The 27,884-nt window shown below is 37.0% G+C and overlaps 1 protein-coding gene across 1 annotated transcript in view; it reads right to left on the bottom strand.

Annotated features, from left to right (window-relative positions):
• Cnksr2 (connector enhancer of kinase suppressor of Ras 2) overlaps window positions 1-18,917 on the bottom strand; it is a 227,289-nt gene extending 208,372 nt beyond the window's left edge. Inside the window, 1 exon segment of the mRNA XM_032889343.1 lies at window positions 18,416-18,917. Coding sequence (XP_032745234.1) covers window positions 18,416-18,479 — 64 coding nt within the window. The 5' untranslated portion in view covers window positions 18,480-18,917.
• Window positions 18,918-27,884: the final 8,967 nt, after the last annotated feature.

Raw genomic sequence — 27,884 nt, 5'->3', positions numbered from 1 at the left:
TTTCCCTCAGTCTCTTCTCCATTTTTGTCCCTGAATTTCTTTTAGACAGGAACAATACTGGGTCAGAGTTTTTGATTGTGGGACAGCAACCCCATCTCTCCACTTGATGCCCTGTCTTTCTACTGGAGGTGGACTCTACAAGTTCCCTCTCCCCACTGTTGGTAATTTCATCTAAGATCCACTTTCTATAACAAGTCAATACAGTACACTCTTGTCATCTAAATGGATAGGGCTCATAAGTACCATATACGTATCATATTTAATGCAGAGACTCAGGATTTAATAATTATGACCACTGTATATAAACCTGTGATGTTAAAATTGTAATGCTTAATATCTAAGCATTTTATCAAAGAAGTAAAATTTCAGTGATTATGATTCTTTTAATAAAATAAAGTTGGGAAGCTCAAGGAATCTTTGTATGTAGGGTCTCCTACTAAGAGGCCATCTATATTAATTCAGACTTAACCAGTGATGGATGGCAGAGCCATCAACATTAATGCCTTAGGACCTTCACATCAAGTTCCTGTACAGAATCAAGCAAATACTAAATATTCTATTCATTAGCCGAACTGATTAAAGCATCAGCTGACTCAAGTAAGAAAAAAAATAATTTGGAGAGAATTATTACAGTAAGACTGTTAGACAAGGAAGTGTGTGTAATAAAAATATATGTATATATATAATATCAAATAATAAAAATATGTTTAAAATATATTGATTACATAGGTAACAAAAGCTAGTGAAACTGAAAGGCCTTCCAATAAAGAGCCACCCCTGTGAAATCCACCTTGCAGATACATTTTTAAATCAATAAAATTGTTTTTCTTGTACCATATCTTAAAAGAAAGTATATGTTAGTGACATTCAGTGAATTATTTCTAAGTTGGAATATATTAAAATCAGTTTTTCTGAAGATCATTTAATATAGTGTGAAGTAACAATCTATTTTTCCACTGTTGAAATGTCATTTCATTTCTACCAAAGTTTAGTCATTTTGAATAATTATTCTTCTGAATTATCCATAAAGCACATTTTCATTATTTCTATTTTTATCTATAGCTTCAAAAGTAAAAGCCGAGTTACATAAAGAAAAAGTTGGGTACATAAGAAAATATAGGTATTTGGGTTCAACACAATACTAGTGATAATTTGGATTATCTGTAAGATACAGTGTTTCTTATTAAATATCCCTTTAATCTTTGGTCAGTAGAGAGAAGAAATGTCAAAATAAAAAAAAGATAAAAAAAAATGGGCCTTTAAAATGAACACAGGAGATAACAAGTGTTTTCAGCACCCTTGAAAAATACCACTGACATTTTGATGTTCCAACTTCATGGAACATGCAAGTTCATATGAACTCTAGAAAAGCTTCCAGGCTTACTTCATACCATTTGTATTTCGCAAGTCATGCAAATCATGCACATGGCTTCTAACACAGTCTCTAATTATTATATGACTGCCTAAACTATCTTTACTATCACAATAACCAGTAATAAAAAAAATCCAAGTCATCTTATAATAATACTACTGGGAAGGTATTTTTCTTTAATTTTTAAATTTATTCTTCTCGATATATGCACAGTTTCCTTCCCTCCTCTCCTCCCAAACTCCCTCTCTCCTAGATTCACTTCACTTGCTTTCTTCAGCAAAAAGGCAGGCCTCCCCAGGATATCAACCAAACATGGTATATCAAGTTGCAATAGGACTAGTCACCTCTCCTCATATTAAGGCTAGATGAGGCAACTCACTAGGAGGAAAAGGATCCTGAAAGCAGGTAAGAATCATCTAAACTCAAACCATCCTTTCCAGTCATACCCTGTTCAAATATTTTAATAATCTTGATATTCACAGCCCAATTTGTTTTGTGGATTTCTTCAAATACAAGGCTTACTAAAATCAAGAGGATTTCAAATGAAACAAACTTCCTTCGTTAATCTTTGAGATCATGGTTTAAAAAAAACTTTGTGCAAATGCATTAATGCATACACATAGTAATGTATTTACAGAGTATGAAGTCCAAACTGTTTGTGCAGCATTTTAATATATCCATATCAGTCATCGATATCAGCAGAAACACACACTTTTATAGAGATAGATTACTAAAAAATGATCAGGAACTTGAAATTGTCTTAATTATATTTGGTTTGTTGTGGCAAGAAAAACGAATTTAAAAGTTCTGGCTGTATTACATTTAATTATTAGCGAAACAAATTTTCATATCAGTATTCTAAAAAAAACAAAAAGATCCTTAGTTTAAAAAACTGTAGGAATTAAACGCAAGTATTAAAGTAGTTATGTTTCAAAGTATAATATGATTTTCTTGGAGATATGATGGCAGGTCTTAAAATTCTAACCATCCTCCTAACCCAAATTTAGCTAAACACATTTCACAGACCTATCATAATGAAAATAAGGTGTTACATTTAATGACAAAACCATTGCACACTTGCAGTAAAGTAATTAGCGAAAAAAAGCATTTCAGTTTCAGCAAGTCTGCCCTAAGTAAATATGTGTCACTATTTATACATGCACTTATATTCATACAGCTGAAAATCAATTATTATGCACCACATTTATTTGCTCAAAATTTTCATGCTGTGTTTAACATTCCTGAACAAAAGTGTCTGTGGGAAACAGAAACTACAATTAGAATGAGTGTTGAGAAGCAGGCTTTGTTAACGATGTTTAGAATAGCACAATCTTCTGTGCAAGGGTCTAACTGCATCTAGTTAGCAGGCAAAAATATACAGGGAATCAGCTTAGTTTTGGTAGTTTGCATCCTAAGTATATCAAGTTTCCCTTCCTTTTCGCATACATACTTCGTGATTACCGAAAGGCAATTTCGAAAAATTAATTAAGTAAAAGGTTAATTTCAGTAGAATGGTAGCCAAGTATAGCATTCTTTCAAAAAGAAATTACCTTTCAAATTACTGGAGAATATATTCATAAAAATTAAAATGCTTCTGAAGTTATCACAAAGGTTGGGTTGTTATGTGGAACAAACCTTCATAATGAAAAACTTCCCTTTATTTCAAGGGATTTTTTTTCCTTTGAAAATGTTGATAATTTATAGTTTTAGCAAGATATGTCAAAACTATTTCACATGAGATATTGCTATCCTTTAAATTACTAAAAATAAAAGTATGTTAAAGTTGATTGTTTTCTTAAATAAACTTTAATTTCAATATAGGTTTCAGGATCATAGGAAAGATGAAAAACAGTATTAACAGTTTCCAGTTCCTATGTACCTTTTACCCAGATAGTCCTATTAACAGCTCATTTTCTTATGGTGCAGTTGTAGCTAGAATTATTATTTATTGAAATAGTAATTTTATTACTATGTCATTGGATTTTTTCTAATGTACATTTTTATGTTCTAGAATACTATCAGTCTACCATATTAACAATTAATCATCATGTCTCTAGACTATTCTGTTTCTCCTATTCACTTGGTAAGGTTGAAGGGTATTAGATACTTCTTAAAATGTCGTTAAATATTGGTTTTCTAAATTTTTTATGGTTAGGATAGGATTATAGGTTTGAAGGAAGAGATCACAGAGAATTGTCCTCATCATACCATATCAAGGATATATGACATAAAAATTACATATCAATGATAACTTTGATCACCTGGCCAAGACAGAAATTGCTAGGTTTTTACAAAATTATATGCTTCCCTCTTCCTACACTCTCTTATGTGGAAACAAATTATCGCCAACACCCACAATTAAGGAATGCAAATGTTAACCACCAGCACCTTATAACTAAGGTAACATATCAAAGGAATCTATCTGTTCTGTCACTATTTCTCCTAATAGTCACTGTGACCCCCATCTCTTCTGTTTCCTTATGCATATTATATTGAATGACTTCACATCTTAATGTGCCTTTTAAATTCAGATATGTTCACTATATGTCAGAAAAAACAATTATTTTCTTTCCCATATGTGCTGGTTAGTTTTTTTTTGGGGGGGAGGGGGTTGTTGTTGTTGTTGTTTTGTTAACTTGATACAAACTAGAGTCATCTGGGAAGCAGGAACCTCAACTGAGAAAAAGCTTCTCTATCAAAGTAGCCTATAGCCTAGTCTGTGGTGCATTTTCCTGATTAATGATTGATGTGGGAGGACACAGCCTACCGTGCCCCATGTTACTCTCTGGGTATGTATGTCCTAGGAGGTGTAACAAAGGTAACTGATGAGTATGGAGAGCAAGCCAGTAAGCAGCATTCCTCTGTGGTCTCTGCTCAGTTCCAGCCTCCAGGCTCTTGCCCTACTTGAGTTTCTGCCCTGCTTCTCCTCAATGATGGAGTATAATGTGGAAGTGTAAGGTATTCAACCCTTTTCTCCCATATTGCTGTTGGCCATAGAGTTTCTTATAGCAATAGAAATAAAACACATAGATAAACTGAGTCTCTACATAGAGAAATCCACCTTATTAAAGAAAGGACATTATAGTGATTTTCTTAAGATGGAGTCTTACTATGTTATTGAGATTGATTTCAAACTCCTGGACTGAAACAATCCTTCTGCCTCAGTCTTTCAAGTAGCTAAGAATAGAGATATATACAATAGTATCAAGATTCCATTATACTGATGTTTTCAAATTAAAATCATATATTTGATACCTCCTATAAATATGATTTCAGTATATGCACAGATTTATATATATATAATATAATTAATTATATAGGTATGTGTATATAATATATACATGTGTATGCATATGTGTGTATAATATATACATGTGTATATAATGTATATAATACATATGGTGCATATATAATATATAATAGATAATGAATACAAAATATACAAATTATATATATACACACGTGTGCATATATACATATACATATATATATGTGTGTGTGTATATATATATATATATACACATATACATATATATATATATATATAAAATCTGTTATATGAAAAGTAGTCCAAAAAGAATAAGGCTATTCTCTTTAGAGAATTTGTAACATTTATGAAACTAGAAATTTGAATAATTATACACTAATAAAATAAAGAAATAACTTTTGTTTCCCTAGCTGTTATTCTGTTCAATGTCTTTGAACAGAATAATTTACCTGGCAAAGTAGCCTCATTCAAACTAACAAAAATAAGAAAATTAACTTAGATGTAGATCCACAATATTATTGCATTCAGGCCTTGCTCTTACCAGACTTCTTTTAAACATACATGTCAACAACTCTATTGTGAAAAGTGATGAACTGACTGAAAGAAAAAAAAAACAAAAGGAAAATTCATTTTCATTTGTGGGGATTTCAAAAGGTGCTGCACAGTGTAATAGAAAGATATGCTTTTTCTATCAAATGAACTCCAAAGTAACTGTCAGAGTTCAGTCATTTGCTTCAAGTGCCTATTGTCCTAGGTATTGTGATGATTTCTTTAACAACTGAGAGACTTCAAATTAATTCTTTCTACAATAATAGCTTAAGTTATTTTATTTGTTTAAAACTTCCATTCCAATCAGGCTTACTTGAATTCTATTAATAAAAACAAGGAAAAATACAATGTATTATTTTGTTTTTACTCTTAAGTAATTCTACTTAGGTTTCTTCATACATATAGGAATAGGTGCTTAATGCATAAATAAAGCTATAAGTATTACTTTAAATATACTACTATACCTTTAAATATATTAAATCTTATAAGTATATTATACCTTTCATTAGTATTTTATTATAGGTAATAAAACTGGTCAGACATCTAGCTCGATCATTCCAAACTTTATACTCATTTTACCATTTTTTATTACATTAAATTTTCTTTAGTGTTTAAATTATTTTTTCTTTTATTGGATTTTTTAAATTTACATTCAAATGTTATTCCTTTCCCGGTTTCTCAGAGAGATAAGCCCCCTATGCCATCCCCTCCCCATCTGCCCCTTGCCCACCTTCCGACATTTCCCTACACAGAGGTCCAGCCTGGCATGACCAGGGCTTCTCCTTGCTTTTAAAAAGGCCATTCTCTGCTACATAACGGCTGGGTATGGGTCGTCCCTGAGCAGGGTTTAGTCCCCTGGGAGCTCTGGATGGTTGGCATTGTTGTTCTTATGGGATTGCAAGCCCCTTCAGCTCCTTCAATCCTTTCTCTAATTCCTCCAACTGGGACCCTGCTCTCAGTTCAATGGTTTGCTGCTAGCATTCGCCTCTGCATTTGACATGCTCTGGCAGTGCCTCTCAGGAGACAGCTATATTGGGCTCCTGTCAACATGCACTTTTTAGCTTCATCAATCTTATCTAGTTTTGGTGACTGTATATATATGGGCTGTACACCCATGTGGGGCAGGCTCTAAATGGCCGTTCCTTCAGTCTCTGCTCCAAACTTTGCCTCCATATCCCTTCCTGTTTAAATTATTTTACTGGTTCACTAAACCATCACATACCATAATTTTAAATGAATAATACTTTTCAAAGAAAACAATTTTAAGAAACCAATTGACATCTTGTAGATATGTAAGGGCTTAAGAACTATAGAATCACAACAAATAAATCTTCAGGGAAAGACTCTGTGGGTCCGGGGGAAATGGCTTCCGGTTGTCAAGTTTGGTAGCAGGTGGCTTTACATCTGAGCCATCTACCGCTCCCTTATTTCAGCTTCTAGGATTACTACTATTATTAAATGTAAAGTGCATGAGACCTTTATCATTTTGGCAAATGAGAAGAACCAAGTTGTACTATATAGTGTTTGCAAAAAATATTTCAAAATATTAAAAAAATCTGTCATTACATGTAAGCAAAAATTTTAACTAAATTCACAAACTAATTCTAACTATGATATTTTCTGTGTGAAAATGGCTCCTGGAAAATAGGATGCTTAAAAACACTATTTTTTTCATGTCAAACAATTCCTTTCCAATTTTATAGGTACTATAGTATTTATTGGCAAACATGATCATCTTATGTCAAAAGAAATCTTCAACTAAAGCCCAAGAAAATGTAATCTGAAATAACAAGTTTTTACCGCAAATAAACTCAAAACATTATACCTAGGGAAAATCATGAAGAAAAATTAACCATATATATTCCATTAGATTCTATTAGCAATTTAACATCAAAATGATAGTATCTGTTCTCATATCCTTTTGGATAAAAAAAGGCTTAAATCACTGTCCCCAAAAAGACTGCCACAAAGCTTATCCTGTTACCAATAGGGAGGGAATAGGAAAGAAACACCTATCTATTCCATACAATATAGCAGTGGCTCTCAACCTTCCTAATGCTGCAACACTTTTAATACAGTTCTTCATGTTAGGATGCCCATCCATGAAATTATTGTTGCTATTTCATAACTAATTCTGCTACTATTATGCATCATGATGTAAATATCTGATATACAGGATATCTGATAGGTGACCCTGTGAAACAGTCATTTGACCCCAAAGAGTCTCTACCCACAGATTGAGAACCACTGCCATGTAGGCTCTATACCATATAAAATGTGATTTTTATGTACATTCTAGTAGTATTAATAGTTATGAATCAGATTATTGAGTTTCTATATTTTAAGCAACAATAGCTGACATTCTACATTTTGTATCATATGTACACAAACTTAATATCTTCATGGCCCATTTGAAAAATACAATATAAATAAATCACACACACAAAAGTAAAACATAAATTTTCTGCTCTGGAAGGAGGGAAAAACCACAAGGACCCAGTATGTTTAAACTTTTTGAAAACAATACAACCAGAGTAAGACAATATATAGCATAAGAAGTAGTAAACTCCTGCATACACATATAGGACACATAAAATGAAACAGATTCTTAAAACCAACCATTCAGAATTATTTAAGGCTACTATTTAAAACTTTTATTAATTGATTACATGATTATTATAACCATCTCATTAGAAAATTAATTCTAGGATAATTTTTGGTAAACAACACTCAAAAAGTATGACTTCATATTTTATTTTGTTTTCAATATGGGACTAAGAAATAAATGAATAAGCTCATTTTGAGAAACCTTAGATAACATTTAAAAATTAATAATATTGAATAATAGTAGTGATGGATGGAGACCACATCTCTAAATATTTCTCTTTTTTATTAATCATTTTATTAGTTTACATTTCAAATAATATCCCCTTCCTGGTTTCCACTCCACAAAACAAAGCCCCCATCTCATTCCCTGTCTCCCCATCCTCTTTGCCTCTATGAGGGTGCTTCTTCACCCAGTCACCCACTCCTGCCTCACCACTCTAGCATCCCCCTACACTAGAACATCCAGCTTCCACATGAAGGGCTTCCTGTCCCATTGATGTCAGATAATGCCATCCTCTGCTACATACATATCTGGAGCCATGGGTCCCTCCATGTGTACTCTTTGGTAGGTGCTTTAGTCTCTAGGAGCTCTGCAAGCTCTGGGTGGTCCAATTAATTGATATTACTCTTCCTATGGGATTAAAAAGCCCTTCAGCTCCTTCAGTCCTCAGTTCTTCCATTGGGGATTGGAGTCCCGGGCTCAGTCTAATGGTTGACTGTGAGTATCTGCACCTGTATTGGTCAGGTGCTGGTAGGACCTCTCAGGGAACAGCCATACCAGGCTCCTGTCAGCAGGTACTTGGTATCAGCAATAGTGTCTGGGTTTGGTGTCTGTAGATAGGATCCCATGTTGGGGCAGTCCTCAGATGGCCTTTCCTTCAGTCTCTGTTCCATTTTCTGTCCCTGCCTTTCCTTTGGACAGGAACATTTCTGGGTTAACAATTTTGAGACAGGCGAGTGGCCCCATTCCTCACCTGGGGGCTGTGCCTATCTACTGGAGGTGGTCTCTACAGGTTCTATCTCTCCTTTGTTGGATATTTCGGCTAATGTCAACCTCTTTGGGTCCTGGGAGTCCCTCGCTTCCCTGGAGTCTTGGACTTTCTAATGGCTAACCCCAGTTCCCCATTCTCCACTGCTACATATTTCTATCTGATTTCCTGACCCTCTGTACTTCTCTCCTGCCCCTTCCAATACCTGATCCTGTCCCCTTTTTCCTCCCCTCTTCTCTCCTCAAATCATAGTAAAGTAAAAATCTTTTATTCACTTAAATTTAAATGGAAGGCTTAATGTTATCGCTACTTATAATAAATTGCACAACTGTTCACTAATAAACAATAAAAAAGTAAGATCCAGGATTTCAGTCAGACTTCTACTGACTTATAGGTATTATTTGGGAAAACATGTTATAAACTGTTCTTTAAATAACAAATGCTTATGGAACAAAATAAAAATTCAAGCAAATAACAACATAAATTATTGAGCAATAATTTAAAAAGTGACTGACATAACATATTCTTATATATCACTATATCTAAAGATTATCCAATCTATCTTGGAAGAGTAATGTCTAAGAACATTAATGTCCAGTCAACATAATAGATATATATATATATATATATATATATATATATAACACTTGACAAATATTTTCAGTTTAATATAAATGTTAAAGTTTTAGTTTACTTAATACTTAGCTTTTGAAAAATTTTACATTGTGCCAAAATATTCTACAGATGAACATAAATGCTACTTAATTTAAATTTTAATGGATCAATGAAAGTATTGATAAATCTTAATAAAGATGAGGAAGATAATGCAAACCTATATTAGGTTTGTTATAATTTCATAAAAATAAAAAAGGAATACATTTTTCAAGCTTTAAATTTTCTATCATAGTGAATGAATGTTTATTTGTAAGTAAATTCAATATATAAGTGCAAATCAGAGTCCTGCAGAATTATCTGGGACATTATGGATAACACCAAGGAAACAGTGTCTTCTAGACACAACAGGACTGATGATGAACGTATGAACTCACAGAGACTGTGGCAACATACGTGGGGCCTTTAGAGGTTCAAGGCAGATGGGGTGCCAGCACTGAGAGGGGGTGTAGGCATGGGCTTCCATCCCTAACAAAGAAGCTATCTGCAATTGACATCTGCTTGCCAAAGGAAATATTAGTTTTCTCCAATGGAGTCTCACTGGGTATATTAAGCACACATGGGTAGGCCCCGTGACCAGCAATAGATGGCTAGCACGTTGAAGTCAATGGGATTTTTATAGACTTTTTGTCTCATATTGCTTTCTTTGGGCATTCCTTTGTCTTTCTAGTCTTTTGCTTAAATATTATGGTTTCTGATTTTGTGTATTTGGGGGTTTTGTTTTTACTTTGTTGTTTAGGGGTTGTGAGTGTATGTTTCTTGGGGTTTTTTTTCTGTTTTTTTGATAGTGGGTATGTCTCTCTGTGTGTGTGTGTGTGTGTGTGTGTGTGTGTGTGTGTGTGTTGTCAAAGTCTTAAGAATTCAGTTATGGTAACTTATGCATTACAAACTTTAAACTGAGAGGAAAAATATTTTATTAAGAAACTCTCTAGTAGTGTTTATTTAATAGCACATTACTCTCAAGAAATCCACATGAGGCTCATTCATTCAACAAGCAATATTTTATAGTGAATCTTCTATATATGTTCTTATAAAATAACTGCCAAACACTTAGCAAAATAAACTTTCATAAACTTTAAAATATTCAACATATTTTTATCAAACACAGGAGGAAGGATAGAAAATTACAAAACTACTAATTTAAAAGTGTCTTAAGTATCTTAATTTCTGATAATAAAATATAAGTTCTATATTTAAAATATGTGATAATAACATGTTTAATTAAATGGAGTTTTTTTGAATTATTTCCTTAATTAAGTCAACTGTATTTTCACTGTGGAAAAAATACATTTAATAATATTGTATAAACTATTTTTTTTCTTTTTTTCGGAGCTGGGGACCGAACCCAGGGTCTTGTGCTTGCTAGGCAAGCGCTCTACCACTGAGCTAAATCCCCAACCCCGTATAAACTATTTTTAAACCCTTATATGGAAATTAAAAACCCAAAGGGATTCTACCAATACCAGTCTCCCATGCTCTCTATAGAGTTCTTTCTGAACTATAAAATGGTGAAATAATCAAGATATTTGACTGATGTAAATGAAATGTTTAAAAGAGGTTTATTTTAGTTTTTAAACTAAATATTTGTTTATAGGTGTTTGCATATAATACTAGCCTATTTTAATTAGAAAATAGGATCTGTGTCATATTGTAATACCTATGGTATGAACACCAGTGTCATCCATTCACTCGTTGAAATTATTATTATTTCTTAACACAATAATTCTAAGCCATGATTTAGGATTTTGAATTGGGTAAAGTCAGTACAACCAAGAAATAGAGATCATACAACCCTATCTTAGTCTATATTCTGGCATATAGCATGCACATTAGCAATGAAGTGTCTATTAAAATGCAATTAGAGAATTTATGGGGGTTGGGGATTTAGCTCAGTGGTAGAGCGCTGCCTAGGGGCATAAGGCCTGGGTTAGGTCCCCAGTCTCGAAAAAAAAAAAAAAAAGGAGAATTTATGTGCAAGCCTTGCCACCTAGGAAAAAGATTTGCTGACAGATCAGTAACCTGAAAATAAATTTATTTATTCCTTCACTGAACAAATGTTTTCTGATTGTATATATTACCACTAGTGTTTTATACATTGTTACTTACAATAGATGGGGTCTGTGCCTTCATCTAGTAGAACAGTCATTAGATAATTATAGGAAGGAATGATAAAATAAAATCGGTAAGTGGAACATAAGAGGTGTAGGTTGTACTACGAGAACATAAAACTATGGATTCCTACAAGATTTGGGAAAGGGGGAAAGACTTTTCTGATGTGTAGGAAGAAAAGCTTGAGACCTGAAGGATCAATAAAACCTAATAAAGTGAAGGAAAGAATCAAATCCATATAAAGGCTTAGCTGTGGACAAACAAAAGGACTAAGGTATCCAGTGTCTGGTATCCATCATGAGCCTTACCTCACAAAACCTTCAGGGACTCATAGGTCATGTTAGCGGCTTTGAACGTTAGCCTAAAACAATGAAAAGTCATTTTAAAAAACCACCAAGAGAAAGAAGAAGTGAGATGTGATTAGTTGAGAATCATTCTTTTTTTTTATTGGATTTTTTATTTACATTTCAAATGTTATGGCCTTTCCCGGTTCCTCGGTGTAGGGGTTGAGAATCATTCTTAAGGAGTTCATTGTAGCCTTAGGTTTACGGATGACACAAAATGAAGATGCTATAATTATCATGCCCTTAACAGAAAAAGTCAAAAGTGTGTCCTTTGTAATGAGAGTAGAAAAGAGAAACACATAGTACATTACATTTACTTTTTCTTCTTCTAGAGCCAGTTTTCAAACTTTTCTTCCAACATCTCCACAATTGCTGACTAGAGCATACTCACAAACCTAGGAAGATCTGAGAAATGTGGCTTTAAACAGCCTGCTGCAAGCCTAAAATTCCTAAACAATCATCTATTTTGTTTTCTGTATCATGGATATATATTTGTTTTAATTTAAGATAAGATTGAAGTTTTTTTTTTAAACAAAAATGAACTATTTGGCTTTTGATCATTTGCCAGAGTAATACACCATTTTCAAAAGCACAGACTTATGCTACCCATGAAAACTGTGCATTCACTCACTGGATGGTATACAACACAATGATTCTGTATTCAAGACTCTATTTCCTTTTTTCAGACACTAAATAACTATGAAAATCATGAAAAAATTTTACACTCCACTTTTTTCAAATTACTTGCTCTCTATTGCCCCCTTTAAGTTAGTTCAGATGCACTGTCCTTCTTCTACACTATAAAAATGAACACTGCATCTTTCAAAGTAAGCCTTATGTGTGACGTACTGTAAAGAAATTATATGGAAAGCTAAAAGTCATTAGAAACAAATTAAGCTCTAATCTGGGGTTGTGCTACTATAAGTGAAAATGATAATTTATCATTGCTTTAAGAACAGTACGGATATCCAAAAGCCTTGTTTCATTCTGCATAGAAGGATTTGGATCAGTAAAATTCTAAATATCAAGCATAATGTTAATGATGTAATTAATCTTCAAAATAACTACTTTAACATTATTTCTAGATTATTCCTCAGAAACAGATTTTAAACAGCTGTACCAATTCAATACACATTCTTTGTGGGCTGATTTTTGGCAGCCAAAGTTTTATAATGTGGTATTTATTTAAACTCAGGACATGATGAGAGTTTTATTGTCTTGCTCATATGCAGATTTGTTCTTGTACTTTTTGTCACCTACTCACACTCCTCCCTCACTTTCCCTCTCCTACCCACTTTTCCCACTTCAACCAGACAAAGCCAGATAAACTCTCAGTTAACACCGTTGTTGCATCTCTAGAATCTCTTGATGTGCCTCCCACATTAAGATACATTTCTTTTCAAATATAACTTAATTAAACAATTCAAATGCCTGCTAAAACCCGGTCCTCCCCTTGGATCCCTTCTTGGTTCACAAATCTGTCATCCTGTATGGATTGGTGTTTGCAGGCATAAGACAAACTTTTAAGCATTTTCTAAGTGTATTAGGTTGGTTCCTGTCTTTATCCTAGAAAACATTTTTTTCTTAAATAGCATTGTTGTCTCTTAAAGAGGAAAACTTTAAAGCAGACAAGAATTGTAAAACTCCATTAAAATACTTTCCATGCAAATGCACTGAGTAAATAATAGCCCAGGAACAGAACATAATTACATAAGTAGTTGCTTTCTTCTAATCAGGAATAGATTGTATTAGAAATCAAATGTCAGTGACACTATAAATCAAATGTTTCTTGTGGACTATACACATCAGAGGATAAATATCTTCTTTACATAAAATAACAAAAATTCCCATTAGGAAAAAAAAAACCTGTCAAATCCAGAGGAAATGACTGCTGTGCCTATCAAATACCGTGTATTTGAAAAAACTATTATTTTTTCCAAAAGTGATAAAGCCAATGTGATCAATTAAGTTTAACATCTTTCCACAACACCATGTGCAGTTTCGAGTTCCCAAGCAAATATTTCTGATTTCTTTCCCTCAATTCAACTCAAAATTTTGACAATTTCCTCTATAAAATTAAGATACGTTTCAACCTAAGCTCTAACATCCTATGAGGGGAGAAAAATAATTATTAATCACCTGTACAAATTTGTCTTATCAGATATAGTCTCTTCTATATCACTTCACATATACACTGACTAAACAATATGCATCTCCCCCATTATGGAACTGTATTTTAAACATTAGGGTTTTTTTTAAATACTTAAAAGGAGGTATTTCATTTTCTATCCTCAAGATGGCTGAGTCATTAATATATAAATCAGAAGGCAGGTACTGCTTCTTGAACAAAATGGATTATTATGAACAAGAAAGAGTAGGGCAGGTTATTGCAGAATAGGTTAAAGACTATTTTAAAATATAGGGTTTTTTTTTTTTGAGGGATCATAATACTGCAAGATTGATTAGCATTAAGTCCCAGAGATCATCAGAAAATGCCAGCACAAGTGGGTCTTCCGCTTCACTCTGAAGATGATAGTCGTTTCATTTAACCCAGAAAGAGATTCAAACTCGATAAAAGAATGCCACAGAGGAAAATAAATGGTCCTAGAAAATAATTATCTTGATCATGAGGATAGTTTGCATTAGTCTCAAAGCTCAAAAAAGTTATAAAAAGGAAGAGTAGAATGACTTGAGTATAAGATAAACAAGGACATTTAATAATAAAAATAAAAAGAGAAACACTGAAGTGTTAGGAAGTTTTTGTTATATTTCAGAGACTCATGTAACCACAGATTATGAACTATTTCTAGGAGGTTCAAATCAACAGGACCTGAGAAATAATATTTTAGAACAATAGGCTTAGTGAAAAGCTAGTTATGGCCTACATTATCACCTACGACTTTTCTAAGTAACTTGCTTGCTTTTGTTGGTTTTGAAAGGTCTGCTTTAAGAGTATCAGAAGCATAAGATGATTAAACATGCTTTCCAATTGGACATTGGTTTCCAGTGCCAATAAACCGGTTGTGTATACTTTCTCCAGCAGTAATTTTATATACTTAATTTTTAATGAGTGTAAAAGCTTATGAGCCATCACCAAATATTCAAAAATACTATCAAATTAATCTGGACTAGAAAGCCTTATTTTACTGAATCCTAAGTGGATCATGTATTGTACATTTACTGCAACTAACAACGACAATGTGCCATGTCAAATATACATTGCCAGCCAAAAAAAAAAGAAAAACCTGACAGTGCTATATTTACAAAGAGTGCATGAGCAATTTACATCTTTGCTAGTAGTTAATATAGACATTTTCAGTATCTCTTTCAAACACATTTCAATAACAATTATTGACCAAAATTAACTGCCGTGTTAATGGACCTTTCATTAAACAAGTCTTGAACACACGCTGTGCAATCCCAATAAATTTATTTTTATCCTTCATTTCATTCTTTGAGGACTTAATTTCTGTATCATTTCTATAAATTTCATGGAGTCATACACATATGATCTAATTGTATTTCTTCTGCCTGGTAAATAAAAAAACAGTCTAGAAATAAGAAAGTATGTGCATACTAAAACAGTATAGGTAGCTACACTTTTACTGTAACTAAAACCTACAAATATGAAGGATGCTGAAGGGGTCATGCAACTAACATGCTCTGAAGAGCTCCCCGAATGCTACAATTATTCAAGAGCCTTACTCATTTCTTAGGGTCTGGGGATGTGGCTCACTTGATGCTTGTAGAAAGCGTGATAACATGACGGAAGCCCTGAGTTTGACCCCAAGCACCATCTAAAACCAGGAGGGGTGGCTTCCACCTGAAATCCCAATTCTGGAGTAGTGGAAAAAGCAGGATCAGAAGTCCTAGGTCATGCTTGGCTATACAGAAAGTTCAAGGCTACTCTGTACTATATAAGATCCCTTTTCAAACAAACAAACGAACAAACAAACAAACAATAAATAAAGTGCTATTCACCCTTAGTACTGGTTTTATAACACTTATAATTATAATTATGTAACTATAATTATAATTAAGCAAGGTCTAATCAACTCAAAGCTATAGGCTAAATTAATAGTTGGCTTTCCAACATTTCTGTAAATGAGGAAAGTGTGGAAACTGTTTTTTAAATGTCTTTTTTTAAAGTTTACTGGTGGAACTAGAGAAAAATAACTAAGATAACATTTATAAGTAACAAGTTGGGGAAATTCTCATTTCCTCCAACTGTTTTTTAAAATCTTATTTTCTGATAGGATCTGAAATGTATATGACTATCACAGAATATTTAACAATAAGCAGTTTGGGACTAAGCAGCTAACTGGGACCTGAACTTGATAATTAAATCAGTTATTCTTTTAGTCTCATTCAGTCTTTTGTTATACAAAAGCATGTAATTCTATCTTGGTTATCTAACTGATCTTTTTTAGGTAGCTATAAAATGTGTCACCAACAGGTACAAAAAAAAAAAAAAACAAGTTATCCAACTTAATTATCATGTGAAGTTAAAATTACAGGAAATAGCCTTTACTAAAGTTCAAAGAAACTACATTTTGCACTAGAGAGATTTCTAAAGGACATACATCGTATGTTGTGCTTGCTTCAGGCGACCTAAACGGAGAAGGGAAAGCACAAGACTAACTGGGTGGGAGGTAAAGAAGATGGAGTATGCAGTGCTCATTACCCGAATCATGGGAATTTCTAGAAGGCAATCCCATGAAGCCAAGACAGCTTTTCTCGGAATATTGTTGCAGCAACAGACCCAAACTCAACTTACCTGTTAGAGAAATTCAAAGAAAGCATTTTAATAAAGCATTCTGACTTCCTGTGACTACTCTGTCATCCATGACTGAGAAACTGAAAAGACAGAATTTTCCTGAGGCACATGTGTGCCTGTGTGTGTGTGTGCGTGTGTGTGTGTGTGTGTGTGTGTGTGTGTGTGTGTGTGTGTCTGTGTGTCTGTGTGTGTGTAATTCAGGAAGCTGGAATTTTAATAGCAAATATGGAACGAGAACAAGCAGCAGAAAAGATGAGCCACGGCTAGACTTTGTCTTAGTCATCTTTATAACCCCCATGGTACCCAATGCACTGCACACAAGGGGCAGTGGATAAATAATGAATTAGGTTTAATTTAATTCACTTGCACTTACACTGTGCTTCGCAGTTACAAAGCATTTTTCCTACAGATGAGTTGGGAAAATCAAAGTAAGTGAGAAATAACTGGGCAAATCAGGGAGAAAAGGAAGCAAAGCAAATAAAGAGAACCCCTAGAAGAATAGGCAAATGTCCGAAAGGGTGGGGGAAAAGATAAGGAGAGAACTGAATTTCTCCCCACTACCTTCAATCCCTTCCATTTTCAAGTATATAGAGCTTAGAAAGTCTGACTGCTAAGCAAGCCTAGGAAAGGGGCTCCTTGCTCTTTGAAAGGGGCATTTTCACAGATAAGGCTTGAAGCATATCTTAAGTTTCCCTGCTCAGGTATGAACTCAAGCAGAACTCTCATATTCCCCAAGCATTTTTCCAAGCATGTCCAAGAATCTTTTATTCCAAGGTAGGTATCCCCTTAGAGTTCAGTCTGAGGATGGACTGGAGAGGTCCTCAACAAGCCCCTCAAGTCAGACAACAGAGGGAGATAGTGAGACAGGAAAGCCAAGAGACTAGAGAAAAAGCCCACATTTGTGACTAGGAGAAGGGCGAAGGTTTGAAACTGGTCATTAGCGATTGTCGGGGGTGGAGGGGGGGCTTCAATATGGAAGAAAGGAGAATATTTGAATGCGCATTACTTTAAACCTAACGTTGGACCCTTAACAAGAAGCCGCGAGAGGTTTAAACATCGCAGACCTCAACCTAGAAAAGCAAAGGACATGCTGGGGTGCGCAGGAGGGAGCCCACATATATCAGCTTGGATGCTGTCCTAAGGGAAGCATGTTACCCCAAAGTAGCGCGCCCCCTTCCCGATCATCGTCAGCCCATCATGGAGGGGGTTCCCAGCTTCCAACCAGAGCGACTGCATCCTGACCCCATTATGCGGGCTTAAAAGTTGCCAGGAGAGTTGGCGCTGGGGAAGGCACTTGGCAGGGCGAGACCGAGAAGGGGCCTCGGGTTTCCAGGAACAAAGGGGCTGATGAAGGGGCAACCAGGAGAATAGGTCCCAAGGGCTCCTCCCTTAGCAGGGAAACAAGGGTCGCCGCGTCCTCTCAACCCGAAGGCGTCGAGGGAAGCGGGAAGTGGGGAAGCTGCGCGGGGATTCCACCGCCCTGCTTCCAGCTTCAACCAGGTGGCGCCCGCCGCCCTCTTGCTCCCCGCGCCCCTCCAGGCTGAAGACAAAAGGAGACCAGGGTCCCCGAGTCCCTGCTAGAGCCGGAGGACCCCTGGCCATCCTCAGGGAGGACCTCAGCAGTCGGTTGAAAGCTCCCAGGACGGGTTATGCCCTGTCGGGTGTCCCTCCCTCGTACCGGGACCCTGCGCCCTAGTGTCGCCTCTCCCTCCCCACAGAGGGCATTACCTTTCATCCAGTCCACTACTTGACTCGGAGACCATTTGCTCACTGGTTCCATTATCAGAGCCATGGGCGGCGGGGTTGGTGCCGCGTGGGACGCGGAGCTCGGACAGAAAGCCAAGTCCGCAGCCCGCTGCGCCCTCAGGTGGGGTCAGTGGCCGGCCGCAGCCTCCTAGGGTGGGCGACAGGGAGAGGGTGGCTTTTGTGTGTCCGTCCGGAGGCTGGAGCGTCGGAGGCGGCCGCGGTGGGAGCGGCGACGGCCAGCCGGCCGCCCGGGATAACGCGCCGGGGTCGGCTCTGTCCCAGCCCAGGCTGCCACCGCAGCTGCAGCGTCCGCGGCTCAGCCCGGGGTGTGCGTCCCGAGGGGCTTCAGTTCATGGCTCGAGCCGCCGAGGGTCGCGGCGGGGAAGGGAAGAGGCGCCGGCGCACGGCCGCAGCCAACTTGCCCGCTCGCTCGCCTGGCGCGCGGGAGTGGAGCCCCCGGCACGACGACGAGCCGCCCGGCGGAAATGACGAGGGGCCTCCTGCCACCCAAAATATCTCTCCAGCCCTCGGGTGCGGGGCGCGGCTCCACGAGCCCCCCCGCCCCGCTCGCCGCCCGCGCGGTCCCGCCCCCAGGGCCGGCGGCGGTGCGCGCAGGCCCCTGTAACGCGTGCGTGGGCCAGCGCGCGTGCCCGCCGCCCGACTTCTGTCAGACACGCGGGCCAGGTGTCGGCCGGTCGCGCTCCCGCCTTCCCGCCCCGGGGGTCGCACTCGCCCGGAGCTGCGCCGGGAGGGCGTGTGCCGCGGTGATGCCTGGAGCCTGGGAGTCCGCCGCTGCAGCTGGAGCTCCCCAGCCCCGAGGTCGTTAGGCAGTCAGGTGCGGCGGCTGCAGGACATATCTCCCAGTGGCCTCCCAGGAGACTCCGAGAGACGGGTCGCCCCACCAGTTGAACGGAGAGCCCGGGGTGGTGGAGGAGGGTACTATAGCCCCCCCAGCCCCCTGGTCCCCTCGCCACCAGGGGGGAGGGACGCCGCTGAACTGCTAGGGTGACAATGGGAGCCCTGGCTGTTCTCTCTGTCGCCCTCGCAGCTGCTGAGTTGGCTCCCGAGGTGACTCCCCGTACCCTGCGGAGAACACCGGGTGTGGGCTTCCGCAGATAGGAGCCTGGCGCTAGCCAGAGACGCCCATAGGGGACTAGATGGTCCGTGTAGTCCGATCTCCCCTGGGTGATAAAAGGAACCCAGGAAGTCAGAGCTGTCAACTGCAAGAGGCTCCAGGTAATTCGGAAACCACCTCCCCAACCCCACACGTGCCTCCTCCCAGGCTCTGGGCTCCAGTTGTTGGCCAACTCCTTCAACACAAGGTCCTCGATATCTATTTTACGTGGTGTCATTTTGTGTTCAGTCGTTCTTATATAACCTCCGAAGAGTAATAATGGGACATAAAGTTAGTGACAAACTACAAACATGATGTTTCACATATTGTTTGCTTCAAAAACCTATGCAGCGTTTAGTAACACAGTTTGCCTAAATGAGGCTTCACTTTCAATGACAATTCTAGAACGTCTATTAGCAAACTCTACCACCATTATAACTGGTTTTTCTCAGTATAATTCTTAAACAGTTACATTGAGTAAACAAGAAACTCCTTTTATTTCTACAATCATTTCAGTAATGCCAATAAAGCATGTCAGTTCCTACTTTACCCGTTTTGTCTAACTCAATTTTATAAGAACATCACTTCTTCAGTTGGCAAGTTCTCACCCCCAACACACAAGGAGGCAGAACAATAGCAGATAACACATTGATGTTTTCACGCTAGTGGTAAAAAAGGAATTACATTTAAGAACCTTGTGTTCAGACTTGTTTACTAATAACCCGAACTTCAAGATATAGACAAAAATTTGAAATTTAGATTATACACGTAATGTTATCAAAATATTCCTACTGGTAGCACACATGTTATTAACCAAAGTGCTAATCACTTTATTTTTATTCTAGCCTTAAACTAGCTCTACTGTTAGCTACATTTTACAGCCGAGACTTTAACCCTCTATTACACATGGTTACATACATGTTAAATAAACTAGTGTGTGTGATTGTAACAGCAAGTTCATTTCAGATTTTCAACGTGGGAAACAAGCCAAAAGATATGTATCAGTGTCCTAAAATGGACAATTGTAGTGAATGGGTGGTCCATTGAAGATCTCCAGGATGAACATCATATAATTGTTAACCACAGAGAAGTCTGTGACTTACCATGGATTTTCCTGATCCTTAGATAACCAGAAATGATGAGAATATAGGACATGACCAAATGTGACTGCAAGAGCAAGATGCAGGCTGAAAGACTGGCCATTGTGACAAGCAACCACACTGTAAATCATAACGCAAGCAAGTGCAAATTAAGACATCACTTGTCTGATGAGCAGGAAATCAAGACAAAAGCCACAGGCCAGGATATAGACATATGGATGAGAGAATGAGAATATAGATAAGGAAGGATACATTGATTGAAATTATGTGACAAGACCACTTGCAAAGAAAATGAGAAAGTGACATTGTAGGAAAATAAAAGAGAATTTTGAGGAAGACCCTATATTAGATTGAAGGAGTACATAGTCCCCCTTCAATTTGTGTTAGAGTTAGGCACGTTTGTCCAATCATGTAAAATGACTATAAAACTAGATATAAATCTAAGAATGAACCAAACTGTGAGTATAGATTCCTATTGTCTAACAATTACACCATGGCCTTAAGCATTTTTCTTAAATTCTCCTCCTTTAGGTTCGCCAATAAAATATAGCATTTGACTTTGACATTGACAATATAATCAGCATAAATTATTTCAATCTCTTCATAACATAACAGGCTTTTTACTTTCTGCATTCTTGGTTTGGGGAGGGGAAAGAAATGAAAGGATTAAGTCATCGATGCTCTTATTCTTTAACTACAGATGACTCAGCTGAATCTTTGTGGCATTTTTCTTTTCACAACTGTTCAAACAAGCTACCATTTATGTAGTCTGCCTCTTATTCAAAATTGAACATCTTGCCCCATTTTTTGTAAGTATACTATAATGTGATTCTATGAAATCCTCATCTACTTAATATTGCCTTTCTTAGTATACAAATTTTAAAGATTAGAAGTAAAGTATGTTGTCATAAATATATATAAAAATATAATGAACTAATTGGTATGATGTCACCCATTCTTCCACAGGCTAGATGTAAAAGCCAAACTATGAACCTTTGGAAAGAGCCTCAGATTCTTTTTAAAATCAAGCAGAGTAGAAATGTTAAGTTAATTAAGTTAATTGCATATATAATTTTTTGAGATATTTGCAACCATATCAAAATGAATCAATCAAAATAATCTTTTTAATCTATTCTTTTATTTTAATGAGGTTAAATCAATTTGTGACACTGGTTAATGTTTTGTCCCTATGGATTTCAAAATAAAAATAAAAATCCCTTAACCAACATATCCTCTGTTAAGATTTTAAAGTGTAATATGCTCTTAATTAGCTTTAGATGAAGAATTTACAAATAGTGCTCTAACCGAATCTTATTTTTAGGAATTCCATCAGCTAGGAAGGGAGTCTTCCACTGAAAGAAGGACTTTTTAAGCCTTTGTCTCTTTGGAGTCAATGAGAGAACATAAATGTTTACCAAATTAAGCTATCTGTTGACTTTTACTTACCACATAGTTTGCAAAGATACTTTATATTACAAGATATATTTTAGTCTTTTACCTACCTAATATAGTCCATGTTGGCCTTGAACTATTCAACTCTCTACATCAGACTCCCAAGTACTGAAATTACAAATATGCACTGTCATGTTCCAGCTTCTTGTTTTCATAATAAGCAATGGTTTTTGTGCAAAGTTACCCTAGTCTTTTATTTTTGAACAATACTGATCACTAAAACATGGAGAAAACAATTATATGATATCTCATATCTCAAAATAGAGAAAATAGGATGCTCCCTTTTTCATTAGTTTATCATAGACAGTGCTTATAATTTCAAAAGCAGGTGTATTATTTAGCCTGGCTCATACAGTCCCTCTTGATTATTTAAAAAAAAAACTTCAGCAATCCTGATAAGATTAATAACAATAAAAGAAAGGACTAGTGGTTCCCAAGAATAATGTAAAAATATTTTTCCAGAGAAAGCTTAGTGAAATTTTCTGGAATAATGTTGCTTCCAGTATAACTCGCCTAACAGCTGTCAATTAAGGAAACAGTCTCTTGGATAGCAAGCAAAGTTTCCAATCGCCCAAGAATCATGTATGAAGTAACTGTAATTGTAAATAGGCCTCAGTGCACTTCTCCAGGCTATATCTCCCTTTAGATTTAATGGGGATAAAGAGCACCTAGAGACGATAATTCAATTAGTAGAAACATTTCTTTTTTGTTGTGCCTTAAAGCTAAGCTGTATTAAATCAAGTCATGTCCTTTTCAACCAAGATTTACAGCAATCCTTTCTAAGTGAAGAGAAATTGGCCTGAGTTTAGGTTGTCCCAGTAGAGGTGTTTAAGGGCTCTTTCCAATGTTGTCCCCTGCTGTATTAATCACAATCTAACAAAAACCCCTGAGCCCACCAAGATTAGTTTTCTTAATACATAAAGCCCTTACCCACCAGGGAAGTTTCTAATGTACTTGGCAGACATTAGTGAAGGATACAAAAATTTGCTATTCAACATTTTTGAGCACCATCAAAAATGCTGGCTCAAGTTCTGTCCTTCAGTCGGAAAAATTATCTTAATTTTATATATGTAAATGATCAGGATATTCACATGTTGGTAGGGGAAGCAGAACATTTACAATTCATTTAATAGGATAATGTGAAAGTACAAAGATAGATATGCCTACTGCTATGCAAAAAGTTGAGGTTAACTGCTATGCAGAGAGGAGTGTTTGACAACTATAAAGAAGACTATATGGAGACTTGAATGCTCAATTTAGACCTTAAGGGATGTCAGCTAAACAACAATGCAGCAAATGACTTTTAGACAAACTGTGGCCAAGGTTATATAGCATTGTATAAGGGTCCTTGAATAGTGGATATTAAAGAAAAGCAAAAAGTGACAGGAGGTGAAGTAGAAATGGATGGCAATAGCAAGAGAATGGGAAAAATAAATTAAGATACATCAATTTAAAGATCAAATGACTTAGAGATGTTTGTGTTTTATATAGACTACTCGGCTAGCCAGAGAGAATATGGATTTGGAAGGGCAGGACAGAAGACTATCAATTCAAACAACGTGGCAATAGGCCAATAAAGGGACGCATCCGGTCAGAAATAGAGCAATGGGGGTAGTTATATAGAAGATAGGGTTCAAAGAATAATTGTTCAGAACTTGATCAAGTGGATGAGAGGTTAGAAAAGGGACAATATCAAGAATGGTTTCAGGAGCCTAACTTGGGTGGATAAATTATTTCTCTTACATAAATCATTTAAAACAAAAAGGAGCTGACTTGAGAAGTGAAGATAAATAATGACTAATCTGGGACAGTTGATGCGAAATTTATAGGAGGTAGTTTCTGAATTCACAAATAAAATAGTGGAAGCAAGCCATATGGGAGAATAAGAATAAGAATGGGGAAGGAGGAGGGAGGAAGAGAAGGAGAGAGGAAGGGAGGGAAGGAGGGAAAGGTAGGAGGAAAAGAAACCAGGATTATGACATGTCATGACAGCCCAATGAACAAATAACTTCAGGTAGACAGGAGTGAAAAATTATTGGAGAGTCACAGATAGGAACTGGTGGTGCTGTCAATGAAGATAGCATTTATAGTCTGGTTTTAATTTGTGAAAGAATTAAGACATCAGAATGGAGAGGTTTGGTAACAGGACATTAACTTTTCCCACAGATCTACTTTTATCTTTCTTCCTAGCTTCCCTATGTATGTAATTTATCTAGGTGGCTGCAAAATGAGTGACTACTTTTCTCCAATTCATCCAACACTGCTTACATTATTCTGATTAAATCCCAGACACTAATAATGATACCTACTCTTGTCTGATTACATCTTTACACTTAAGGAACAATGACACCCTGTAAAATGACCCACTCTTACCAGATCTCATAGACAGAACAGTGCCATGCCACTGTGGTTATATTACATATCTTCACATAGGACATATAAGCAAGGATCAAACACAGAATAACCTATCACAACATCATTTCACCTATTATCTGGCCATATGGATGTGGTATCATCCTTTAGAAATAAAGATGTGGGGAGCAGAGTTTGCATTGCCATCCATATAAAGTGATAAACTTTTAAACCACATTGGTGGTTGTTACTTCCCCGCTGATTGACTATAGAAGTGTGACAATCCATCTCAGTAACTGGCTTATGTTGCAGATTAAGTTATGTTTAACCATTTGGCCACATCTGCTCCATGAGGCCGACATAAATATCCCTAATAGAATGAATTCCACTGCACCTTGCTCGAATAAACTAGGGAAGAACCCACCATGTCCTAGCAAATCAGCAGCAGCAGCATTAGCAGCCCAACTTCAAGTTTGAAAAGATTACAGTTTTCTGAAGCATTAGGTCTCCCTAAGGTTAATGTGCAATTAATTAAAATTCTGGACGTTTGAAGTTTTTATTTTGGCTCTTTCCTTCTATTATTTTCTTGAGAATGTTATACATGGATACAATATGTTTTGATCAAATTTACTACCAACCCCTGCTTTCCAATTACTGCCCTACACTACCCCACACACCACTTTCCCTTCCAGTTTCATGCGCTCTTTTCTTTAAATCCTCTGGATCTACTTAGTACTGTATGTACCTTGGTGTGGAACCTTCTATTGTGTGCTTCCCCTCAGAACACATTATCTGAGGAATTGAACCTCCCTCTCCCAATTCTGTAGTTTGCCAACTCCTCAGCTAGAGGTGGGACTTTTTTTTTTAATTGGACATTTTTATTTACATTTCAAATGGTATCCCCTTTCCCAGTTCCCCCCTCTCCCATCCTTCCTGCTTCTATGAGGGTGCTACCCGACCCACCCACTCCCTTCCACCTCTGTGCCTTGGCATTCCACTAGGGCATCGAGCCTTCACAGGACCAAGGTCCTCTCCTCCCATTGATATCTGACAAGGCCATCTTCTGCCAGAGCCATGGGTCACCCATGTGTACTCTTTTGCTTGGTGGTTTTAGGCCCCATGCGGGGAGTAGGGGGGGGAGTCTGGTTGATGTTGTTTTTTCTATGGGGGAAGGTTACAAACCCCTTCAGCTCCTTCAGTCCTTTTCTCAACTCCTCCATTGGGGACCCTCGCTCAGTTCAATGGTTGGCTGCAAGCATCAGCCTCTGTATTTGTCAGGCTCTGGCAGAGCCTCTCAGGAGACAGCTATATCAGGCTCCTGTCAGCAAGCACTTCTTGGCATACCCTATAGTGTCTGGGTTTGGTGTCTGTGTATGGGATGGATCCCCAGGTGGGGTAGTCTCTAGATGGCCTTTCCTTCAGTCACTGCTCTTCTCTTTGTCCCTGTATTTCCTTTAGACAGAAGCAATTCTGGGTTAAAAATTTGGAGATGAGTGGGTGGCCCCATCCCCCAACCAGGGGCCTTGCTTAACCTCTGGATATGGTCTCTACAGGTTCTCTCCTCTTTGTTGGGCGTTTCAGCTAATCTCAGCCCCATTGGGTCCTGGGAGCCTCGGACTTAATAAGCCCCTTCCCATCTCTGCTGAAATTTTTGCTGGCTTGATCTTGTGAACTCACAGCCACTGTGAGTTCAAGTGTGTAGTGGCCCCGCCGTGCCTGCAAATACTGTTTCACTGAAGATGCCCACTATCTCTGGCTCTTATAACTTTCTATCTCCTCTTTCTTGATTCATTCTCTCTGCAAGTTAACCAGCTGCATGTCTTTTTATTAATCACTATCTATGGCAAAAAAAAAAAAAGCTCTCTAATAAAGGTTGAGAGAAGCACAATATGGATAAAATGAAATTATCAAGATTAAAATAACACAGAAGAAGGCAGAAAAATAAAACTGAGAACAGATAATTAAAATAAAGAGGTAGTCTTAAGAGCTGATGTAGCAATGACTGTAGATGTAACAGATCTAAGGACATCAACTTAAAAATTGCAAAGACTTGAAGTGTGTGTGTGGGGGTGTATATCTAAGGTGCCCCATGTGCTCTGAGGGATGGGAGAAGGATTGTGGGAGGAGGTGACTGTGAGGGGGACAGTGAGCAGGATGTAAAGTGAATAAAAATTTAAATAAAAAATAGGCCAAAAAGAATTAGAAATATAGCACAATTATATCATATTTGCAAAAAATCACTTCAAGTCTAACAGGCTGAAAGTGAAATGATGGAAATATATATTGAATATATATATATTGAATATTGAATATATGAAATAACTTTTGAATACTAACTTTTAAAAGCAAAAGTGGCCATATTAATGACATATATTAATGTCAAATAAAGTAGTCTTTAAGGGAAGAAGAAAAATTATACATAACAAAGTGTTAATTCTATACTTAAAAGCCAAGGGAGATGCAACATAATTCCTAGAAAAATTAACATCTAAAACATATTCTTTAAAATTGTAATGCATAGTAATGTATAACTATAAATCTAACAGTCAGGAAGTTGATGTAGCAGGATTACAACTTTTGACTCAAGCATATATGTTCCACAGTATTTCCAAGCCAGGCTTGACTACAAAGCAAGATCATGTCTCCTTCCAATCAACAAAACACCCCAAAATATTTTTTAAAAGGACTAAAGTTGCAATGTTCAGCAAAAGAATGTTAAGATTCAAATTACATTGTGGGGAACTAGAAAATGTAGCTTAATATTCTTCTGCTGTGATAGAAAGTCTTTGGATAATATCTTAAATTAAGAAGTCTACTAATGCAATCAGATAAATGACTAAAAATGGGGGTATATAAGGCTGGGGCAAAGAACTGTGGTGTCTCAATGTAAGTCAAAAATCACTGAAGTTTGGTAATGCTTTGTTTTAGTAAACATTTCAAAATATTTTAGATATACCTAATTGACTCTATTGTGACTGGATGACCCCAACCTGGCTGTATATGTCTATGTATAGCATTAGCCCACTACAATTGAGATTGTTAGCGACATAGAAAAGCATAGACTTCTCTTGTTTTCTTTCCTTCAAGTGGCCTTTTCACTTAATGTTTTAAAAATATATAAATGGCCTCCAGGAAGTCTTTTCAAATCAATCCTGTCTCATACTAAATGGAGAATTTTTTCATTACCGTTTTAAATGCAGTGGCTATACCTGCAATCAGCAATCTTTTTAGTGTAAATAAAATGAAACACAAAATCTGGGAATTCAAGATATAAAGCATATATTCATAAAGGCACAGTAAAATAATTGGTTGTTTAATATGAAAATGTAAGGACCACTACCTTTAAATGGAATAGTTTTACTAGGAACATACAGTCTGTCCCCCTAGAAATTCTGATAGAACGTATTTCACAATTACTCTTTTCTCCCTGATT

This window comes from Rattus rattus, chromosome X (genome assembly GCF_011064425.1).
Source record: "Rattus rattus isolate New Zealand chromosome X, Rrattus_CSIRO_v1, whole genome shotgun sequence".
NCBI lineage: Eukaryota > Metazoa > Chordata > Mammalia > Rodentia > Muridae > Rattus > Rattus rattus.
This window is presented reverse-complemented; position numbering and strand designations above follow the sequence as displayed.